This window comes from Callorhinchus milii, unplaced genomic scaffold, assembly GCF_018977255.1.
Source record: "Callorhinchus milii isolate IMCB2004 unplaced genomic scaffold, IMCB_Cmil_1.0 Scaffold2, whole genome shotgun sequence".
NCBI classification, from domain to species: Eukaryota; Metazoa; Chordata; class Chondrichthyes; order Chimaeriformes; family Callorhinchidae; genus Callorhinchus; species Callorhinchus milii.
This window is the reverse complement of record NW_024704743.1, coordinates 996,541-1,020,018: the sequence shown is the minus strand read 5'-3', so window position 1 is coordinate 1,020,018 and position 23,478 is coordinate 996,541. Positions and strand designations below refer to the sequence as shown.

Here is a 23,478-nt window from a genome sequence, read left to right as displayed (position 1 = left end):
GCAGATCCGATAGTAGCTTTCAGAAGGGGATTGGACAAGTATTTTAAAAAGAAAAAAAATTGCAAGGTTGTGGGGAAAGACGAGTTGGTAGCTCTTTTAAAGAGCTGGCAAAGGCACAATGGGTCGAATGGCCTCCTTCTGTGCTGTTAGATTCGATGATTAATGACACACTCTAGTTAAAGAAAACCTTCCTGGTGTCTCCTTAACTTATGATTTGCAACTCTAAACCTATCCGTATTGTTGCTTGGATGCTTAGAAATTGTCCTATATTTACTTTTTAAGACCAAGATCCCATTTAAAGGGTTAGACAGCTCGGTGAGGTCACATCTTTGAATTGTTTTCCCTCAAGACCGAAGAGCCGACTTATATTTATGGATAAAAATATTTTCAACTTTCTGTGTGTTTTTTTTTAATCTTTCGACCGATGAACATAAACGTTTTCTGAAATAAAAACCAAAGTCACTGGGAACACTCGGGGAGACAGGAGAGAGGAAAATGGGTTAACGTTTCATCATCGAAATGTGAACTCAGTTTCCTCTCTCTCTCCATAGATGCTGCCTGAGCTGCTGAGCGTTCCCAGCGACTTCTGTTTAAGTTTCCGATTTCCAGCATCTGAAATATTTTGCTTTGCGCAAACGTTTTCTTATTCTGGTAACAGCACAACATTTGCATTGCGAGTTTCTTTTTCTCTCTGCAGCCCAGCCTGTACTTTTCCTGAAATGGCTTCAGAATGAGGAAGCAGAGGAAGGCGGCACAGGCAGACTGCGCTGCGAGCTGACTAAACCTGGGGCTCAGGTGGAATGGAGGAGAGGAGAGCTGGTGCTTCACGCTAGCGACAAGCATGAAATGCTCCAGAAAGGCTCCGTTGTGGAGTTGCTTATCCACAATTTGACGCCAGGAGACACAGGAGAATACACCTGCGATTCTGGGGACCAGCAAACTACTGCCTGCTTAGCGGTCACGCGTAAGGAACAAAATAAATCCTGCTTTTAAGTCTTCCTGACATCAGAATCTAAATAAGATTACTTTTATCAACAGCCGAGCTTCGATCGAGAAAGATCAAATGGCAACTTGAGGCTCCCGCGAAAACTCATGGCATTAACCTTAAGTAATCAATCTCTTAAAATTACCAAAAACAGAAGTCGCTGGGAACGCTCAGCGGGTCATTGGCGTCCTGTAGCGTAGTGGTTAGAGCGCTCGCCTCGCAAGCGAGAGGATCCAGGTTCGATTCCCGGGCAGGTCAGGGCGAAACCCTGGGCAAGTTTCCTTACTCCACACACACGCCTGTGTTTACCGGCAGTAAGTAGGAACCCGGTTGTTGGTCGATTGGGGGAATGCTTTCTGGGGGTAATAATCCCTTCAATAAAAAATTCGGTCAGAGCTTTGACACTTTCATAAGAGGATTCACTTGCAGGCGTTGGGCACACTGACTGTATGATTTGTATTCCCAGAGCCAGACATAAGAATTGTGGAGGGTTTGAAAGACGTGGAAGTATTTGCGGGCGCGGACGCCTTGTTTGAGTGCGGAGTCTCCCACGAGAGTGCAGGCGACGTGCGGTGGAGCCTGGGAGGAATCGAGTTGCAGAATAACGAAATGAATATGATTTCGGTGAAGAGTGGCAACATTCACACCTTGACGCTGAGGAAAGTCACGTGGGATGACTCCGGTGTCGTGATCTTCACGGTTGGAAAAGACACTTCTACGGCAGAACTGAAAGTAAAAGGTAAAGCTGCAACTCTTAATGTTAATCTCTCGGTAGTGACCCTGGCTCAGTGGGTGGCATCTCTGGCCTCTTGAGTCAGAAGGTTGAGGGTTCAAGCCCCCACGTTAGGACTTTGTGTAGTCTGGAATTATACTCCAATGCAGGGCTGGTGGTGTCCGCAATTGTTTGAATGTCCCCCCCACCGCCGCCGCTTCGGCGAGAGGTTAAACCGAGGCGCTGTGTAAGTGCCCTTCGCGGCTCAGTTCAACGACTCAACTGAAGAGCAGCACCTCATCGACGCAGCACATCCCCAGCTCCGCATTGGAGGGTCAGCCAAGACTCTGTGACTTCCAACAAGGGGCTTGAACCCCCAAACGTCTTTCCCAGAGGCGAAAGAGAGAGGATTATCACTGGAGCCAGGCTGACACGCACTGTAGATCCAGTTTACGCTGCGGTCTGAATTAATAATAATAATACTTGTATTTGATATGCGCCTTATTGAGACGTCTCAAAGCACTTCACAGAGTACACTGTAAAGTAAATTGACTGTATATATCATGGGCGAGACGCGGCAGCCAATTGCGCACAGCGTTTTGTGAAGGGCGCTGCCTCTCTCAGTGCCTCACATTTGCCGAACGCCAAGATTGTTACTGTCACTTTGGTTTTTTTCAGCCACTCCTGCAAGTTTCACACTACAACTGCAAAACACAGTCGCAGGGGAGAACGACACGGCAACTTTGCGCTGTGAGCTCTCACAGCCCGATGCTTCTGTTACGTGGAAGAAAGGATCGATTAAAATCCAACCGAGCGGGAAGACTGAAATTAAACGGGAAGGGGCTGCGCACACGTTAGTGATCCGTGACCTGAAACCAGAGGATTCGGGAGAGTATTCCTGCAGCTCTGGAGACCAACACACTGCAGCTTCCTTGACCGTGAAACGTGAGTGCAACGCCAAACGAGAAACTCCCTTTGCTTCCTGTGTTTTAGTGACTTGGGGCTCTTAAAAGATCTTGGATTACATCCGAAGGACGGGACCTCTGACAACACGGCGTTGCCTCGGTAATGCACTGCAGCGTCAGCCTAGATCTCGCGTCCCAACGTGGGGTTTGAACCCATTTGCTTTCTGGACCTTCAATTGCATCTTGATGATTAAAAAAAATAGTTGGACGCTTTACATATCAATTATGTCACCTTTCGTGAGAGCGAATGCGTGTTGAAGTTGGGAAAAAGAAATAATCAGACTCAACGACAACGCTAATAAATACTTAATAATAATCCTTGCATTTGATGCGGCGCCCTATCACGTCTTCGAGACGTCTCCAAGCGCTTCACAGAATACACCGTAAAGTGTAGTGACTGTATTTTGTGGGCGAAACGTCCTTGCGCGATCTGAACTTGCCCTTTGCAACCATTGAATATAACTGGATCACATTTAGGTGACCCCCTATACACACACACACACATACATACAAGCAGACCACTCTCAAATGCCTTCATATTTGCTCACTAACTTCTGTAGATGATTATTAGCTTTGCTTTTACTATAGCGTCGGAAGTGAGGATCATCGAGGGGCTGCAGAACGTGACAATATTTGAAAACGAAGATGCCGTGTTCAAGTGCGAGGTCCATCCAGAAAATGCAGCGGATGTGCAGTGGTGGTTGGCAGGCATTCCCTTGCAGCACAACGAGATGAACGAAGTGGGGCTCGAACACGGGAAGACGCACACGCTGAAGTTACGAAAGATCACGCAGGAAGACTCTGGCACGGTAACCATTAGAGTCGGGAGTCTGGCCTCCTCTGCGGAGCTGATTGTGAAAGGTAAATGGGAAACAGTCGGTGCCAAGGATTGGGATTTTTCATCCATGAACATTTTAAGCAGTAATAATAATATTCATATCCACCACTCAATCCACGACTGTTTGTGGGGACACTGCTGTGCGCAATTGACTGCCGCTTTTCGCCCAATATATGCAGTCAATTCACTTTACAGTATATCCTGCGAAGCGCTTTGAGAGTCTCGAAGACGTGATGAGGCGCTGTATCAAATGCAAAGATCATTATTCACTGTACTTGAGTTATAGGGACATAGGAACAGGAGTAGGCCATTCAGCCCCTTGAGCCAGTTCTGCCATTCTATTATCTCTTATAATAATAACAATAATAATCCTTGCATTTGATATAGCGCTTTTCACATCTTCTCGACGTCTCAAAGCGCTTCACACAATAAAGTAAAGTGAATTGACCGTATATTTATGGGCGATACACGGCAGCCAATTGCGCACAGCAGCGGCTCACAAACAGTCGTGGATTGAAAACGGCCAGTTTATTATTGTTTTGGAGGGATTATTATTAGGTGTGTGGAGTAAGGAAACTTGCCCAAGGTTTTGCCCTGCCTTGAATTGAACCCAGGTGTCTCGCTTGCGAGGTGAGTGCTCTAACCACTGAGCTACAGGACTCCAAGAGACAGGATCTCTTGGCCTTCATTGGAAGCAGATGGACTGATTTGACACTACACAGAGGATCAGGGCAGGAGTATAAAAGCAGTATTGGATTCTTACGTGTTTGACTTTAACCTGCAGGAGTTATCATCTCATCCTTTATCTCCTTTTACAGAACATCCCAAAATTATTCGCGGTCTCGAGGACACCAGAGTGCCGGAACAGAGCAGTGTGAGGTTCGAATGCGAGCTTTCTCAGGAAGGTGTTTCAAACGCTCAGTGGTGGTTGGACGGGACGCCTCTCCAGAAGAATGAACTGAACGAAGTTGCTGTCTGTGGTAAGGTGCACACCTTGATCCTGAGAAACCTGACGGCCAAGGATTCAGGAACGGTGCTCTTCAAAGTCGGCTCGAAAAGTTCCTCAGCCAAGCTGACCGTGGAAGAAACATCCAAAGGTACCTCGACGATTACTTTGTACTTCGTAGTTTGTCAGAAGAGCTGGAATGCTAAATCCATTGTAAAACCCACTAGAACATTTCTTGGTTACGACGAGACCCATTTGACACCTTGTGGGAAGGTTCTCCGTTCTCCAGGATAGTTAGATAACTTTCATTAATTGTTGAATGCATTTGCTTCACAAACGTAGGTTCCTGAGGGGAAATTCTAATAATAATAATCCTTGCGTTTGATATAGCCCCTTATCATCGTTGAGACGTCTCAAAGCGCTTCACAGAATATATTATAAAGCGGATTATTGACCTTGTTTTCCCACAATAACTTTTGACGGTTGTAGTCGAGTAACTTCAGTAATAATAACGGTGGTTGGAAATGTGTTAAATGCTGAAGTTCTTTAGACAGTTGACAAATAACAACAATTACGTTTGTATAACGCCTTTCACGTCGGGAGTACGTCCCAAGGAGCTGGACGGTCAGGTGTTTGGACCTGAACATGGGTTTGGGATCAGGAGGGTTTGAGGGTAAGGGTAAGTGACCGAAAGGACGGTCAATGAGGAGGGTCTTGAGAGTGACCTTGTAGATCTCACCTTCCACACTTCCAGTCCTTATGAGGCAAAATCTCTAGGATAGAGAAGCACAGAAGGAAATACTGCTACTCTTCACTGCACTCTCTCTGTATCTGAAGCAGCTGTAACCTGGAAGAGAGGCTCAGAAACTATTCAAAGCAAATGGCAAATATGAAGTCAGGTGAGAAGGTGCCGTGGCTGAATTGGTCGTTCATGACCTGAAACCAGAAGATGCGGAGAAATATTGCCGTGGTTCTGGGGATCAGCAAACCACTGCCTCCCTGAATGTGAAGGGTAGGAGGAGAAACGTTCGTTTAACTGGAAGTCTTCACAGTCCTCCAAGAATAGCAATTCACTCTTTGGCCTGACGCCACTTAACCCTATTGCCATCTCATCCTACCTTCAGCGCCTCGGGACGTCCTCCCGACGTGAAAGGCGCTCTATAAATGCAATCTTGTTGTTGTTGTTGTTCCTGCGACTGACTTGTATTTGTTCTTCGCTCTTTCTGGAGAGGGATTTTCGCAGAAGGGATAGCAGATACCAGGTGTAGTTTAGGTGCTATCTGAAACCTGAGACCTTAGACTTAAGAGCGTTGTATTAAAACTTAGAATTGTGCCAAATTTCTGAAAACAATCTTAAATCCCATATTAATTTTTAAGGCTGTTTTCCCGCCACCCTACAAAAGAACTGCAGAAAATCGGCTTCCAAGTTCAGACTGTGTTTAAGATTGCTTTGCCAAACTCCGCACCATCACAATTTTAAGGCATTTACCTTAAGTCAAAACACGTTGGAATTCGGTCCCTGGAGTTGTTGTTTCAGACCACAGCGAACAATGCTGAGATAAAGCATTGGGAAAGTATTTCCATAGGATTACCATTGTTTTTAACTTGCGCTATGGCGATATGAAGTGTTTCGCCATCTTCTGTCAGCACTGTTGATTGTTAGCAGGGGCTGCGTAAGATACTTTTAAGACAGAGCAGACTTGTCAGACAATTTTGACAGTTTTTGTTTTTCAATTAAGCTGTTATCCTGAAAGCTTAAATGATTCACTTTGATTACTTTACCTGCATGTCAAGATGTGGCACCGTTGTCCTGAACTTTATCGGAAGGCATTTAGTAATAATAATAATCCTTCCATTTGATATAGCACCTTATCGCGTCGTCGATAATTATTTGCAATAATAAATATGTACTGTACTTTCAACGCAGATCTTACCTTGGTCAGGAATGGATATCCTGTTAAAGGGTTTGGATTACTTCACATGCATCCACTAAAACAGTTTTGAGTTCTTTTGATTCTTATGATGTATCCATATCCAATTATAATAATAATCCTTGCATTTAAGTTAGCGCCTTAACACGTCGTTGAGCCATCTCAAAGCGCTTTACAGAATTTACTGTAAACAACAAAATTACATTGTATAACGCCTTTCACGTCGGGAGGACGTCCCAAAGTGAATTGAATGTACCTTTTGTGGGCGAAATGCGGCAGCAGCCAATTGGGCACAGCAGTGTCCCACAAACAGTCGTGGATTGAGTGACCAAATTATTTTTATTTATTTTGAACGAATTATTACCCACAGAAAAGCGATCCACCAATCGACGAGCAATCAGGTTCCTACTGATTGCTGGGTGAACAGAGACGTGTGGAGTAAGGAAACTTGCCCAACGTTTCGCCCTGCCCGGGTCCTCTCGCTTGCGAGGCGAGAGCTCTAACCCCTAAGCTACAGGACTCTCACCAAATATAATGAATGGTCTCAGTTGTCTGTTCTTTGTCAGTCAAATGGAAGAAATATTGGTTACATACGTTAAGTTTCATATGCATGTGCTGCAGCCTCACCTGCCTATTTCGAACGAGAGCTTGAGAATGTGGACGCTGAAGAGGGTGACACGGGAACACTGCGCTGTGAACTGTCTAAAGCTGACGCTCCTGTGGAATGGAGAAAGAGACTCGCGGTTCTAAGAGCGGGTGACAAATATGAGATGAAGCAAAAAGGCACCGTTGTTGAGTTGTGCATCCACAACCTGAGATTGGAGGATGCCGGCAAATATACCTGTTACTGTGGGACTCAACAGACTACAGCTGCTGTAACTGTTAAAGGTGATACCGCTGTGATTTTACATTCAGACTGGATGTCTTTTGTCGTGTTTTAACACATATTTAAATAAAGAAAGGTTCCTGGGAATTAACAGGGTTAATGCCAGCGACAAAGCACACTGATTGCCCAAGCACTGGTTGACGTATCCAATACATATCACACACTAAGGGTTACAGAAGATTGTTGCTAGCTGTCGTTAATTTATTGGTCAGCCGGGTGTCTGACATATGCGGAAACCCATCTCCGTCGCTTAAGAGTCTCCAAACCAAGCTAATTCTGGAAAGTATTAGGTGCAGCTTGGTCAGACCCAAGGCTTGGGGACCCCAGAGTGTGCGTACAATAGAGATTCACTTGCATCATAGAGGAATAGGAGTGTACATCTCGGCAGAGTACTGAGTGTCAGTACGTCTCAAAGTGCTTCACAAAATGTATTGTAAAGTGGATTGACTGTGTATTTTGTGGTCGAATCTTATCTAGTACTGAGGGGTGAAGTCACGTGCCAGAGGGCTGTTTACGTTAATTAGTGGGTATAATTTTGCCTTAATTTATTTACTGCCGGGCCACTTTGAGTTATCTTACTTTACTTAATTTAACTCTTAATTTAACGTCATTCAAAGGAAGAAAAAGAACATGGGTGTGTTTTTTTTCCCCACCAACTCAATCCAGTCAAGTTCACTTTTTTTTTTTTGCTTCACTTTACAGAACGAGAAATAAAAATAGTTTGTGGTCTAAAGAACACCGATGTCTTTGCTGGTGGGGCAGCCACGTTTCTGTGCGAGCTCTCACACGAGGGGGTGGAGAATGTGCAGTGGTGGCTGGATGGGTCACGTCTTCACAATACCAATCTGAACGAGATATCTGTCCGAGACGCCAAAGTCCACACATTAACCTTAAACGACCTGGGAACAAATGACTCGGGGACTGTCACTTTTAAAGCTGGGACACTTCGCTCTGCAGCCAAACTATTAGTGAAAGGTATTTCTGTGAAACACGGCTATTTTAGTCCTTTCTCTGTATGCGTGCTTGGGTGGGGGGGCGGGAGGGTGTGGGGGGCTGCTGGGCTGTTTTTGTTGAGCTGCTTTTCTACATTGGTGAATTGAACGAATGGGATGAGGTTGTTTGGGAATCACAGAGACAACACCAGTGTGCAGAGTGGTGAGTAGAGAGGACATGTCAGCACCTAGGATTTTTCTCGGGTGGTGGGTTCCCGAACCGAGCAGGGGCATCTGGGGAAGGCACCTCGCCTTTCATCACAGGAATACCAATCTGCACTGTGACAACTGGTTTGTTATATAATACCGTTTTAAAATTGAAATTTTCGCCCACAAAACATGCGGTCAATTCCCTTCACAGAATATTCTGTGAAGCGCTTTGATTCGTCTTGAAGACGTGATAGGGCGCGATATCAAATTCTATTATTATTATTGTTAAATCTGCAGCAAAGTGATAAAGAATCTTTATTTACAAGTATAATTGACGTGATTTGAGCAGCCTCTTCTCAACGTAGCCAGCAATGAAGGGATTAAAGCAAAAGGATCTCTAATACTTATCATAAATTCTACGCTTCAGCGCGGTGACTGAATAATCGATTAACAACCGCATTTAATCCAGAAAATCCATTTTCTTTATATTCACAACATTTTTTGGTAATCCAAAGTTCCTCTTATTAAGTTGAAACAGTCAAACACTTGTATGTTGGTGAGATTCTGCTGTATGAAATTCCCTTGGAACAGCCAGTAATGTAACTCATGATATCACACGCTGGCCATATAGCACAGGTGGTATGAAAGAGACAAACTGTGCAGTGTTGTCTTGGCCAACCCATGGCCCACCCAGCAAAAATAAAAAAGCACTACATTACTACATTTCATAAAGAATATCGACTGTAGGTTTTCTCCCAAGAATCTAAGATATTATTGAAGTTGAAATGCCATGAGAAACCGAAAGAAGAATAAATTTGGGTTCGTTAATATATCGGTATATTATAATGAACTACATTCCCTGCCTTGGGTATCTTAACCTGCCCTTTTTATGGGCAAAAATTCCACGGTTCACTGTGAAAGTAGTGTAGAATCCTGTTGTTTCTCAAGCCGCTGAAAGGTAGTCACAGTGTCATTGGAACGTACAAGACAACAAAAGATCATTGTGGCCTCTGTAAGCATTGGTATTGCGAGGGAAAAGGTTGCGATACTCTTCAAAGCTTTCGGAGACGCTTCTCTAAGTGAAGGACTCACAAGTTATTGTTGATACTGATTATGATGTTAGTCTCAGTGGATCACAAGGGAAGAGTAAGAACAATTCATGCTATCTTCCCTGCTTAAATACTTCATCAATGTATTTCATGGTATGGGGGGAAAAAAAATCTACCACAACAACTTGTAGTTATAAAACACCTTTCATTTAGGAAAATGTCTCAAAGTGCTTCGCAAGAGGTGGAATGGGGGCCCACGATGGGTGGGAGATGGCAGACAGATGGCCCAAAGCCTGGTCAAACAGGAAGATCTTGGGGTGGACCTTGAATGTGGTGAGGTAAAGGGTAAGGCAAAGGGACTCCGGGGATGCAGTTCCAGAGAGTGGGAACATATACGCTGAAAGCCCAATAGTTAATGGAGGAACTGGTGGGTTGAGGGATGTGAAGCAGGCTGGTGCCCGGTTGGTAGGGTTTAAGGCGGTCACAGAGGTAGCGTGGGGCAAGACCATGGAGGGATGTAAAGGTTAGGACGAGGATTTTGAACTCGAGAAGGATCGGGTGGAAAGAGTGGAGAAGGATGGGGTAATCAGTATCTAAATCAGAGAAATCTAAAGGATTAAGAATGCCCTGATATTTAAATAAACTCATGGCTGTCACTGGTACAGTTTTGAAGAAATATTATTACACACAGCGCTTTGCCACAAGTTCCCATTGGAGAAAAGAACAGAACAGTCTTTAAAAGGGAATTGGATAACACCACGAGAGTAATAACAATATAATGATGGAACAGCGGGAAATTAGAGTATACAGGTCCAATGGAGAAACTCACTGAGCCAAATAATCTCCTTCTGTGCTGTAATTTAAATTTTTTTTTATGCCATCTAGCATTATATGGCGGTAAATTTTACTGTTGGGATTATAAATGTAATGCCAAATCCATTCCCTGAATCATAAGTAGCAATGGACCATTCATTATCTGAAGTCGCACTTATTGAAAGTATTGAGAATAAAATGCAAAGCAACATATTATATCATAGATTCCAAAAATACCCTTTTAAATTCCTTTCGGCATTAAACGTAAAGAAAATGGCTTTGGTTCCCTTTCACACGACTGCACCGGGTAGTGTTTGTTGCAATTAATTGGCCGAGTGTGCGTTTATTCATATATCTGCATGTATTCGATCGCTATACTGACCAACTGAGTTTCCTTAGTATTATCCATCACTCGGGCTTATAGATTTGAATCATTCACCCTTCGCCATGCTCAGTAGTGTAGTTTAGTTTGCAATTAACACACTGCCTCGCACTGCTATTAATACAGTGACAGATTGTGTGCTTTGTTTTGTGGGACGTAATTAGACTTGAATATTAGATGCTTTGTTTCTGAGGTGATCGGCGAACTAAATGTTCGGGTTAATTGGAACTGCTGCCAGAAATATGAAGAGAATACTTTGCCAGTTGGTAAAGCAACATGATGTGTGTGCCTTGCACAGTGCTCATGGTAAAGATATCAGTTTATGTATTACTGCCATTGTCCGTGATGGATAAGGTCACGTTTTGACTGTTAACCGGAGACAACAGGAACAGTGGGTATTGGGGCTTCGCAGCTAATTGATGGAGTTAGCAAATATCTGCTCAGTAAGCAAGTGTTCATTAATTACTAATCATTGCCGAAAAGCCCAGACGGATTGGTTTTGTGTCCACTTTGATCTGATCCAGTTTATTGTAGTTCTTGCGGTTTTCAAAAGCACTACAGCAGTACCGAACAAACACATCTTTTCAAAAGAACTGGAGGGCATCATTGCACTGTTTTTAACCATATTCGGTTCCCTATTTTAGGAATAGTGTTAAAATGTGTTTCGAATTTGCCCATCTGTCTTGCCCTCCCTCAGTGTCTGAATAACAATTGCACCCAAATCTGTTTTAGCAGGGAATACTGACCTCACTCAATCTGACTGAGAGTGGTAGCTGGTGAATTTCACCAGAACGATACCTGAGATGACAGGGTTAAATTATGGGGCTAGGTTGCACAACCTTGGTTGTATTCTCGGAGTTCAGAAGGTAACTAGTGTTAAGTTTCACTGAGCTGACAGATAAGCTACTCCTGCCCATAAACACCTCCCCACACCCCCTCGGCTATTCTGTCTGAGGGAAGTAGTGTCGGTAATATCTAAACGGTGTAGAGGTAGGGTCATGAGAAAGAGGAAGAGAGAGCGAGGGAGAGAGAGAGCACTTTAAGATGTGTTTAGATTAGAAAGTGTAAAGGATGTTGGTTGGAATGCACTTGTCTGAAGAACTTTGTTGGCATCACAATTCATTCTGAAATAAAACTTACAGGTAGTTTTGATGCACTTACAGGTAAGGTTTCCTGGACCACTTTCCACACACACATATGTATATATATACACACAACAAAGGCAATTTACGCTTGTACAGCTTCACGTCGGGAGACGTCCCAAGGCTTTTGGATGTAATAGGAGTTCCGGCAGATTCAGTTGGGAAATAAATCCACAGCATAAATCTGACAAGTGTCTGGAATACAGGCATTGTTTAGTAGTGCAAGCACAGTCTTTGGATTGTGGTTTGGGATTAAGGCTGCTTTATCAGTGTCAAATTTGACCTAACCTGACTAAGTTAGAATAAATGACCAAATCTGAAATCTTTTCAATCAGCACTGTGGTGGGCTGGGGCTCGTAGTGTTTAACCTGGAAATAACCTTTATCGCTAATGTTGTTTGTGGCACCGACGTGATCCCACATTGCAAACTCTGGTTAAAGAAACAGAAAGTCTGTGCTGCTAATGCATGTCCATGTGACATATTGGTTGACAGATCCAACAGTTGAGGTAGTGAGCGAAATGGAAGACCTGACTATAGAGGAACATGGCACAGCAGTGTTTATCTGCCAGTACTCCAGACCAGTCCAGGCTCTGTGGAGGAGAGATGGGCACGAGATTCAGGCTGATTCAGGTCATCGCGTCATTATTGAGCAGGACTGGAACGTAGCGAAACTGAAAATCAGTGACGTCACGCCGGAGGACGGTGGAACGTACACTTGCGAAGCTTCTGGGACAATGGTTTCTGCCGTGCTCAGCGTTCCAGGTGAGCCCTGGGCAAATGTAACGCGGCTCGATTAAACATAACGCAACAAGCAGACTTACCTTGAGACGGAACCTATTGTGTCTCACTCCCCCGTGGTTTGTTGGGAACCCTTGAGCCAATTGCTGTGCGTTTCGCTCGCAAACTATACAGTCCTGGGGCTTTGATACGTCTTGAAGATGTGACGAGGCGCTATATCAAATGCAAGGATTATTATTATTAAGTGAAATAATCAGGAACTTTCAACTGCCTGTTTATTAAGCTTAATAAAGAGACAGTCTAAGCAGCTGTACAGAGCTCTACAACTAGCTGTTTTCCTCAGTTCAATTTCCGATTGATTTATTCCTTAAGAACTGGATATTTGCAATATTATGCCCTCCCCCGGGTCTGTTGTTATATTTCTGGCTTTCAGTCGTAAGTACCTACAGCAATAATTATAGCTTACAAGAGCAATTCGTAACAGTTTGTCAATTGGAATTTTCACTCGCGGGAGCCTTTGAGAGCCGTTGGTTTTATGTTTCCTACGCATAGTTTACTCAACATTATTTGAGGAAAAGTCTATTGCAGAAGCTTATCTTGGTTGTGTTCCTTACAAAATAAACATCGTATTCACCACGTCCACACTGCAGCCTAAGGTGAACAGTGCGGTTCAGATTGAATTACTTTACACGGCGTGGTGAATATGCGGCCTGACTGTCCAGTGAGGCGGTGAAAGCAGATTCTGTTAGTGAATTCAAGAGGGAATTGATTAGCCAGTTATCTGGTGAAGAAGTTGATTGAAGACTATGAGATTTTGAGGAGTGTATTTCTTTTAACTTTGCAATCAACCAGATCTTATTCTGTACCTTCCTATGTGTATCTTAAGTGATCTCACTCATCCATGATACATTTTAATGTTACTCAGCGCTTCAAAGCCAAGTATCGTAGTCCAAGTCATCACCCATTTAAGGACACTGTAATTACCAGCCTTACAAGACCAGGTAATATCATGCTCTTAAGTTTCAGCTCTTCCTTCTGCGGTATAGCTTTCTGTTGCCCGTCACGGTGTGAAGAGGAGGTAAAGGACGTGTGTGGTCAATGGACCCCTCAGGAGAGCTGAAACTTTAGAACGAGAGTCAAAAGGAAAGTGTGACGGATTGCACCTTTTCTAACTTGTACTGATTTCCGATGCGCAGGGTTGAAAGGTAGTTCTGCGTTTCCTACAGAAGTAAAAGGCACAAGGCTCTCAGTTAATGACAAATTCAAATCACTCATACATGCCCGACTGCCATTCTGTGAATGTCTTTTTCAATGTATAATGTCAGAATTCCTCCCCACTCCCCACACCCCCTCCTCACTCCCCCCACCTCCCTCACCCCCCCCCAGCTCGGGCGTCAAGACAGAATAGCTTAGAGTCTTGGGACGTCCTCCTGATGTGAAAAGGTGCTACTTAAATGTAAACTTGGATTGTACGTGTATTGTATGGTTTATTCTCAATTGTATATTTTCTTATTATTTCTATCGCGTCTATGCTGCAAGTCCGGACAATATATCAATAGGTAATGTTTATGAGCCAAACGTACCGCCGATCAATGCGCTCTTTCGTTGAAAATCATTAAAAATGCACACGTCTAAAGTGCGCGAAAGGAACTTTCACGAAAAGGTAATGACTTTCGGGATGCAGGAAGTGCAAGTAGTGGTGCAAGTAAGTTGTGGAGTCCTGTAGCTCAGTGGTTAGAGCACTCGCCTGGCAAGCGGGAGGACTCCCGGGCGGGCAGGGTGAAACGTTAAGCAAATTTCCTTACTCCACACACACACGCCTCTGTATACTCAGCAATAAGTAGGAACCCAGTTGTTAGTCGATTGGCGGATTGCTTTTCTGGGGCGGCATAATCCCTTAAAAATTAATGATTTGGTCACTCAATCCACGACTGTTTGTGCGCAATTGGCTGCTGCGTTTTGCCCACAAAATACACAGTTGACTTCACAGTATATTCTGTGTTTCATCCGCAACATGACGATATATTTACAATCCACTTTACATTATGTTCTGTGAAGCGCTTTGAGACGTCTCGACGACTCGATAAAGCGCTACATCAGATGCAAAGATTGTTATTATCGTAAATATAAGTAACGGATCTTTCTTTCTTTAGCAGAGCGCTCTGACATTGTTGAAGGTCTACAGAATGTGGACACCTCAGAAGGGGGCGAAGCTTTGTTCGAATGCCGCTTGACCCGACCAGAGCTACAGGACTGCAAGTGGCTGTTGGATGATGCTCCCATTTCACAGTCTGAAAACATAGAAATGGCCATCTTTGAAGGTGGACAAAGACACATGTTACTCTTAAAGAACCTAACTCCGCTGGACAGCTGTATCGTGACCTTTGTCGCTGGAAATACAATGTCGTCAGCGTATCTAAATGTTAAAGGTAAACAAGATCACAGCTAAAGGGAATTATTTTACCAGGAGCTGCTGCGTTAGATTACTCACTATCACACATACCAGTGGCTTGTTATTGAATAATCTAAGCTTCAAAAAAACTTAAGCTTTTCATTTGTGATTATGTTATTTATACATCACCAATATTCCTGGTGCAGGATCAAATTATTTCATTTAAGCTTACATCTCAGTCTAATTTGACCACTGGGAGTAGGGGTTCTACCCACTCAGCACATTTTATCCTAGGATTATCGAAATTTACAGCTCAGAAAGAGGCCATTTGGCCCATCGAGTCTACACCGAGTAAGCTTTTTACTCGATCCCACGGGCCTGCTTTAATCCCATATCTCTTTAAGACTTTTGTTAGCATTTTCCTCTTTTTTTAAAAGTATACATATATACTTCATTCATACATCATCCCCTTTATAAACGTTTCTCAAGGAAATAGGGACATTGAAAATCTTAACATATGATGGTACCTTTTGTTCAAGGAAAGAGTCTTACCTCATAGAGCAAAGGAGGCAAACACATGTTAAGCAAAAGAAGTATGTAATTTCCTCTACATTTAACAGTCTTGGTTTATATTCCCTTCTCATCCAAATTCACCCTAATATTTCTGACTCGTTGACTGCTCATTTCGTTGTTTCTTGGACGACATTGCTTGAAAATATTTTTTGATACCATCACTGTGGGTTTCCAGCTGCTCTGTTAAGTCAGGGAAGAGTCTTTCGCTCTTACGCATTCTGGCACAAAACATAATATCTCTAACATCCTTAATGTGGAACAACGATGCATCCAGGAATCAATTGTGGGGACGCTGCTGTGCGCAATTGGCTGCTGCGTTTCGCCCACAAATGTACAGTCAATTCACTTTACAGTATATTCTGTGAAGCGCTTTGAGACGCCTTGAAGACGTGATAAGTCCCTATATCAAATACAAGAATTATTATTATTATTAATCAACAGAAAGCATATTGACAACCGTGCTTCAATCCAATAGAGATTGTACTGGCCGTGTTTGCTTGACCTGATGTTTAATTTCCACACAGTGTTGTTCCCGATTGTGGCCATAAACTGAGGGCTCAATGTTGAGAAAGTAAGATGGATGAGCAACTTAGGGCGATCTTGGTTCACGTGGATGGATCCCACTACCCAAATAGTTGTGTTGCCAGCCGAGCTGAGTTGGTAGCACACTTGCCTCTGAATTAGAAGGTTGTGCGTTCAAGCCCCACGTTGGAACTTTGAACTTGTATTTTAGGCTGACATTTCAGTGCTGGGGGATGTGTTGCATTGTCAGAGGTGATGACTTTTTGGACGAGATGTTAAAGCAAACTGGTTTCCAAACTAAGACTAAACTTGAGAATTATTTTTCAAAGTTCTGGATGATCTTTAATTTACGCTACGCTCCTAACACCATGAGGTGCATTCAGACCTCAAACGTTGAGAAACATAGTTATCGTGGACTCTAAGCTGCCATTTGTGGAGTCCTGTGGCGTATTGGTTAGAGCACTCGCCTCTCAAGAGAGATGACCTGGGTTTGATTCCCAAGCAGAATGTAACATTAGGCAAGTTTCCTTACTCCACACGCCTCTGTTTACTCAGCAGTAAGTAAGAACCCATTTGCTAGTCGATTGGCGGATGACTTTTCCGGGGGTAATAATCCTTTTTTAAAAAAAATTGTCACTCAATCCACAACTGTTTGTGGGACACTGCTGTATGCAAAATACACAGTCAAAGCACTATATCAAATTCAAGGATTATTATGGTCACAGTGATCGAGGAGAGAGCACCACTGCTATGTGACGTATATTTGTTCTGCATAGGTTGGCATATTGACGTATTGGAGCCCATGAGAGATGTTGAAGTGGTCCAGGCAAACACTGCTGAATTTGAGTGTGTATTAAATGAAATAATCCCCGTGTCCGAAGTAAGCTGGTATCTGAATGGAACTGAAATCCATCCAGACGAACACTGGGAGAAAAAGGCAGAGAAAACCACTCACAGGCTCATTCTGACCCACGCACTAGCTCGTCATTCTGGAGAAATCACTTTTGCCTCCAGGGATGCCATTACATCAGCAAAATTATCAGTTATTGGTAAGATCTTTACATCCTGCAAGCTTCGTTTGGCTTTAAGTCTGGCCGAGCCGCACCAGTGCTCTGTTTGTGCAGTAACCCAACATGCTTGTCTGATATCCAGAGTTGGGCTGTTTTGAGTTTCTCTTCTGTCTGGACTTGCCAACTCTTCCCTCCACGAGCTCCATATTATTCTGCAGCTCGTGCCCTCTCCCGCATCAGGTTCCGTGACCCTATCACCCCCGCCCTCGCCCGGCTCCACTGGCTCCCCCCCCGTCCCCCAGAGGATGGAGTTTGAGATATAAAGCCTTCCAAGGTCTTACCCCCTCCCTACCTCTGCGACCTGCTATAACCATATCTACCTGGCCTCTCCCTCTGCTCAGCGGGCCCTGGCCTTCCCCATGTCCCCGCCCCGAGCTGCCCGCCCGCCCCACCATTGGCAGTCGGGTCTTCAGCCTCTCTACCCCCACCATTTAGAACCCAGTATCCCTTCACCTCACCCCCCACCCCCCTCCCTTGCCTCCTTCAAGGCCCATCTCAAGACCTTCCTCTTTGATCTTCAGTCACCCCCCCCCCCCCACCCTTGTCCTCTCCACCCCTCTTGATTTCAACCCCCAGCTCAGGTACTAAGCTTTGACTGTCCAGCACCTCCTGACGTGAAAGGCACTATATAAATGCAATTTGTTGCTGTTGTTGTTGTCGGCCTCAGTGATAATGAGCTTAATTTGGCAGCGAGTTGTGGTTGTGTCTGATGGAGCATCAGCTTTCAGTGGTGGCTAGAAATATTCTGTTTTGTCATGTAAAAATTCAGAAGAGAGAGACTGTTGTTACCCGAGCTGCCTGGTAAGAATAATATACACGTTTATATTCCTAAGTCACTTCACGTCCAAAAAAACACCTAACCAGCTCCCTTTTAAATTAACACCACAATTCAACCTCACCTTGTCTCCCGCGCTGTTCCATATACAGTTTCTCATTACACCCTATCGAGTAGTGACATTTTTATATTCATTTTCGCTTGTCCAAGCTTTGAGTCCTTATCTCCTTATCGTACAGTGCGCTGTTCTGCCTTGCTGTCTGTTTGCTGATCCCATATTTGCAGTGCTTGTTGTGCTTGGGGAAAGTTTGTGGCTTGGTCGTTCCCTGTCCTTTCACCTGAGAAGGCTGCATGGAAACAAATGTCTATCAGAGAAAAGGCTAATGTTATTCTGTAAGCCCAGACTTCACTAAAATATGTTGATGCATTTATATATTATGTTCACTGTATTTAAGCAGTGTAACTACAGTAAGCAAAGTGAGTTAGGTGCATGGCTGCATTGCCAATTGAGTTGACTTTATATTCCCAGCAGTCTTGTATGGTCAGGCTGGACATGAAGTGCAATGTATAATTGTGACATAAGTGGGAGAACAGAGAAAGCAAGGAGGCTGCTCCCCACTATTAGAGGAATGAGCTTTGAGGATGATTAGATAAACCGGAGATGGTTAGTCTCGGAACTAGTGGGACTTAATAGAGATATATACAGTAATTAAAATTAAAGTTAATTGGCGGATTGCTTTCTGGGGGTAATCATTCTTTCTAAAAATTTTTTAAAAATTAATAATAATTTGGTCACTCAACGCACGACTGTTTGTGGGACGCTGCTGTGCACAATTGGCTGCAACGTTTCGCTCACATAAATGCACAATCGATTCACTTTACAGTATTTTCTGATAGTGCTTAACTAGGGAATAATAAGCAACTGGAACTAATCACCAGGAAGAGTGGCGGGACGCAGGAGGGTGAAACGTTAGCAACTGGGGCACATTTGTATTTGATTTCGTCTCCTTAATCATTTTAACTCTGCACCTCCCCCAGGCCTCCCCGATCCTCCTGAAGATCCAGAAGTCCTTAGCAAGACCAGCGAGTCTGTTACGCTCTCTTGGTTTACGCCACTGAGCGATGGTGGCTGTAGTTTACTAGGCTACAGCATTGAGATGAAGTCTACTGACAGTGACCGCTGGTCGCCGTGTAACACAAATGTGGTCAAGGACACGGAGCTCACCGTTGATAATCTGGTGCCAGGCTTGGGTTACAGATTCCGCATCTCGGCTCTGAACCGGGCTGGCGCTGGAGAACCTGTTCATTTACCGCAGACGGTTTTGCTGGGTGAGAATTGTGGGTCGGAAGCCCCACGTGTAAGCGCCGCAAGCTTAGCATGTTTTTCACGCTTTGCCAACGAAAGCAGGACCTGGCAGCAGAACTGAAACCTGCTCATTCACATCAATGAGCAAGTGAATCCTTTCAAACATATGTCGCTTTTCTGTCTATAAACATATGTATAGAGTGTGTATATATAATATATATTATATATAATTATATATATATATATATTAACATTGATATATATTATATATGGTCAGATCTTTTAAGAAAATTGTGCAGTCTCTTGCCCCCAAAATTCCATCTAGTCCTAGGCTGTTAAGCCACTTTGTCTCAAGATTTAAGGTTGTGCAGAATTGCGGGCAAAACTCTTAATTTGGCAACTGGTTCTTTTTAAGAAGTTATGGAAAACCGGATTCCAGATTAAGACTCAATTGAAGACGTTTCCCCCAAATCTGTGCCGTTTTAAGTCAAAGTAGACTCAAAAGTGTGGAATTTTGGGCCATGTGAAGCACTTTGTTACATTTGGGAAACGTTAAATATTTTGACCTCATCATCAGTCCTTCCTGATTGTTTTAAATATTTTTTTCTAAGACACAGAAAACATTTTTTCTTCTAAGACTTGCTCCAGCAGAACACACAGGCAAGTCATGAACCTTGACAGAGAAGGAAATCTCTGCTGCTCTACTATGGAATGGTCAACATGAAGTTAATGTTATTGCAGATTTTCTAAGCAATGCTTTTGCTTGGAAATGTTCTTCTTGTATGTACTTTCACCAGCTTTATGCCAGTGTGATAGGTGTCGTGCATATCTTCCTTCAAAGAGGGAATCAAATGCGTACGCTCATATTCCATGTCCACTGATTTCATCTCTCACTTTGGGCCAATATTTTTTGACGGATGACAAGAGCACACGATTTGGGAATCAACCACTTCTTGGTCTTTTCATTTCTTTACAACTTTTTCTCTCCACGTCATCGTCCTTCTTACCTGAAGAAACCTTTTCCAAGGGTGTCCATAACCCATGTGCCTACTTTCAATTGTTAGATGGCACAAATGTTTTAACACAGCTGAGAATCTACTGTGTTCCCTGAGAATTTAAATGTCTGATCATATCATTTATAAAACAGCTCGATGCTATGGTGGGGGACAGCAGAGTGGTTGTTCTCGAGGGAGGAGAGCAGATAGGCCAAAGGGCCTTCTTCATCCAAACCAATCTTGTGATCTTGCGAATAACATTGCCACGTAGCAAGGCAAAGTCTTAAGGGTTTGAATGCCCGTTTGCTACGTTTTTGTTATGAATTTTGGGTTTCACACTTTTACTGAACAAGAAGAAACATTAAAAAAATCAATTGATTCATGTGCATAAAATTAATATAATTTATATAGTTTCTTTTCACATCGGGAGGACATCGTTTCAAGGCGCTCAAACTGTAAAGTCTGTTTGAGTATTATTCAGTTAATGAAATGTGCATTATAATCCCTCTTTTGGAAGTTTCTAAAGAGATTAAGATCTGAGAGTTATTGATAGGATGTTCAGCACTGCTTTTGCTTCTGGGGCCGAAATTTCTCACCCTCCTGTCGTAAAATTCCACAGTCGTAAAATTGAAGATTGAGCAGTATTTTGGAAATCAGTCTTAAATCTACTCTATATTTTCTGCTGTTCTTTTTCACGATTGAAGAAAATCAATCTCCAAATCCAGACCGTTTTCCAAAATTTATAACATAATAATAACAATAATCCTTGTATTAGATACAGCGCCTTATCATGTCTTCGAGACATCTAAAAGCACAGTGTGGATTGAGTGACCAATTTATTATCATTTGATTTTAATTTCGTTACCCAAAATTACCCACAGCCTTACAGTTTAATTTCGGGCCTGGGGGGAAGGGTGTGGGGGGGGGGCAATCACTTTGTTTGGGGAAAAGAAATCAACGTCGTAAACATTGTCATTCACTTTGGACATCTTTGTTTAAATAGTGGTCGCTGAAGAAACTCTGCTGTGTTGGGCAGTGGCCGGTAAGAGTTCCTGTAACCCAGCGGTGTATGAGAGGTGAATTGGTACGCGGTTCGTGTAAAACAATGCCACCAAGACTCACAGTTTAGACGTAAAAATATTCCCCCCACCCCACCAAAAAAAAATCAATGCAAATCAAGACCGAGCGATAGAAGGATGCTATTGACAGTTCTTTACAGTATATTCTGTGAAGCGCTTTGAGACGGCTAGAAGACCTGATCTATCAAATAAATGCAAGGAGTATTATTATTATTATTATTTATAAAATATTCAGTGAATGAATTGGAGGATACGGGCTCCTGAGACCTGTGTGTTAAAGTTGCTTTTACTGGCTAAACAATAAAATTAGCAAATTATAAGGCTGTTGAAAGGTTAGGATGTGTAGCTGGAGGGGGTTCAACATGTAGTCACCGTTTTGTGTGCAATTAATCATTTCATGTACGCGGCGTGAAGTATAATCTCGGAAGGCCCGATTGGTTTAAAAGGACGCTAGGGTAGTTGGTGATGGGAGTGGGGAGGGGAGGCGTTGTAAATAGGTACATAAACACTTTCTGAATAATATTCAAACAGACTTCATAATTTGAGCGCTTTGGAATGTCCTCCCGATGTGGAAGGCACTATATATCAATATAAATTTGTCATTTGTATTGAGTGCTGTAATACAATGCTCCTATTTCTTAAAATTTCTGTGAATTTTAATTTCACTCTCCAATGCACTGACCGTTCGTTCCTCCTGTCTCTGTCTCGGTGAGATTGTACTTAACGAATGTCTGACTTCCAATAATTCAAAGCCTTACTGTTCCGCAGTTGAGCCCCAGCCTGTGCCGGAGCCCGACTTGGAAGCCGTAGAGGAGTCCGCGCAGGTTATAGCCGAGCTGACGGGCGAGGAAGAGGAGTCGGGAGAGCTGCCAGCCAAGCCAAGCTTGCCCCCGGAGGCCGCCCAGGAAGGAGACTTGCACCTCCTGTGGGAGGCCTTGGCCAAGAAACGGCGAATGAGCCGGGAGCCAACCCTGGATTCCATCTGCGAAGTGCCGGAGGAAGACGACAAGGCGCAGAAACGTCGGAAGCAGAGAGCCGCGGAGAGCGAGGACCTGTCCACGGATGAAACGTCCCGCGTTTGGGATTCCTACACGAGCTCCGACGAGGATTCCAGGTCGAGCACCCCCTGCCTCGTCCACTACCTGAAGAGGGCGGGCAAGTCCACCATCACCGTGGCCGGGAAAGTCCAAACCGTTTCGACAAGCAAGTTCTGGAAGCACTGGGAGACGTCGGTGACGGAACCCGAGCAGCCGCAGGGCACAGCCGCCCCGGGAGAGGACCCGTCGCTCGTGGAGGCCGCCACCAAGATCCAGGCGGCTTTCAAGGGCTACAAGACCAGGAAGGGCCTCAAGCAGCAGCAGCGGCGGGAGGAAGAGGGCCCGCCTGTGTTTGGGGAGGTCTTCAAAGACCAGGTGAGCGAGCCAGGCCGGACCCTGCACCTGGAGTGCGTGTCGCTGAGCAAGACCGAGATCAGAGTGCGGTGGCTGAAGGACGGGGTGGCCCTGGCCGACGGGCGCCACCACCACATCGACAGCTACCCAGACGGAACCTGCTCCCTCATCGTGGCGGGCGTGGAAGAGAAAGACGCGGGGACCTACACCTGCGAGGTTTCCAACGCCTTGGGCACCACCTCGCACAGTGCCGGGCTCCGCGTCGGGAGGGGCGGCCCGTGGGCCGGCCCGGAGCCCCGGCGGGATCCGGCCAGGAAGCCCGGCAGCGACAGTGAGCCGGAGAGCTCCTCGGGGAGCGAAATGGACGACGCCTTCCGCAGGGCGGGCAAGCGGCTGCACCGGCTCCTGCGCTCGCAGCTGCTGCCACTCGAGTTCTCCGAGGTCGAGGAGGAGTTATTCGTCAGTGCCGATGAGGGAGAAGACCCCCGGGACAAGCAGACCTACCACGAGGACGAGAGGTACATCTACGTGAAGTTCGACACCTTGCTGGAGGCCGAGCTGGCGGCGGCCAGGTTCAAGGAGATGTTTGTCGGCCGGGGGGTCCCGGTCCATATCGACATCTGCGAGGACGGGGCCCGGGCGCAAATCCGGATTAAAAAGGCCTCGCAGTTCTCCGCTTCTTCTGAGTCGGAAGCAGGTCTGCCGCCCGCGAGAGAGAGATCAGCCGCCAGCGGGGCCGAGGCTGGTGAGTCTGCCGTGTCGTGTGTCCCCTTTTTTTGGCTGGTCTCCCAACAACGCCACCCACCACAAGCTGCAAAGCCGTCGAAAACTCACCCCCCCCCTCT

General features: G+C 44.7%; 1 protein-coding gene across 1 annotated transcript in view; it reads left to right on the top strand.

Moving 5' to 3' along the window:
* Positions 1-23,478, top strand: part of obscnb (obscurin, cytoskeletal calmodulin and titin-interacting RhoGEF b) — a 116,512-nt gene that overhangs the window by 64,449 nt on the left and 28,585 nt on the right. The window contains 12 exon segments of the mRNA XM_042332117.1: positions 698-964; positions 1,452-1,724; positions 2,376-2,642; positions 3,251-3,523; positions 4,319-4,597; positions 6,999-7,265; positions 7,966-8,238; positions 12,285-12,554; positions 14,684-14,959; positions 16,794-17,066; positions 18,901-19,191; positions 22,011-23,378. Coding sequence (XP_042188051.1) covers positions 698-964; positions 1,452-1,724; positions 2,376-2,642; positions 3,251-3,523; positions 4,319-4,597; positions 6,999-7,265; positions 7,966-8,238; positions 12,285-12,554; positions 14,684-14,959; positions 16,794-17,066; positions 18,901-19,191; positions 22,011-23,378 — 4,377 coding nt within the window.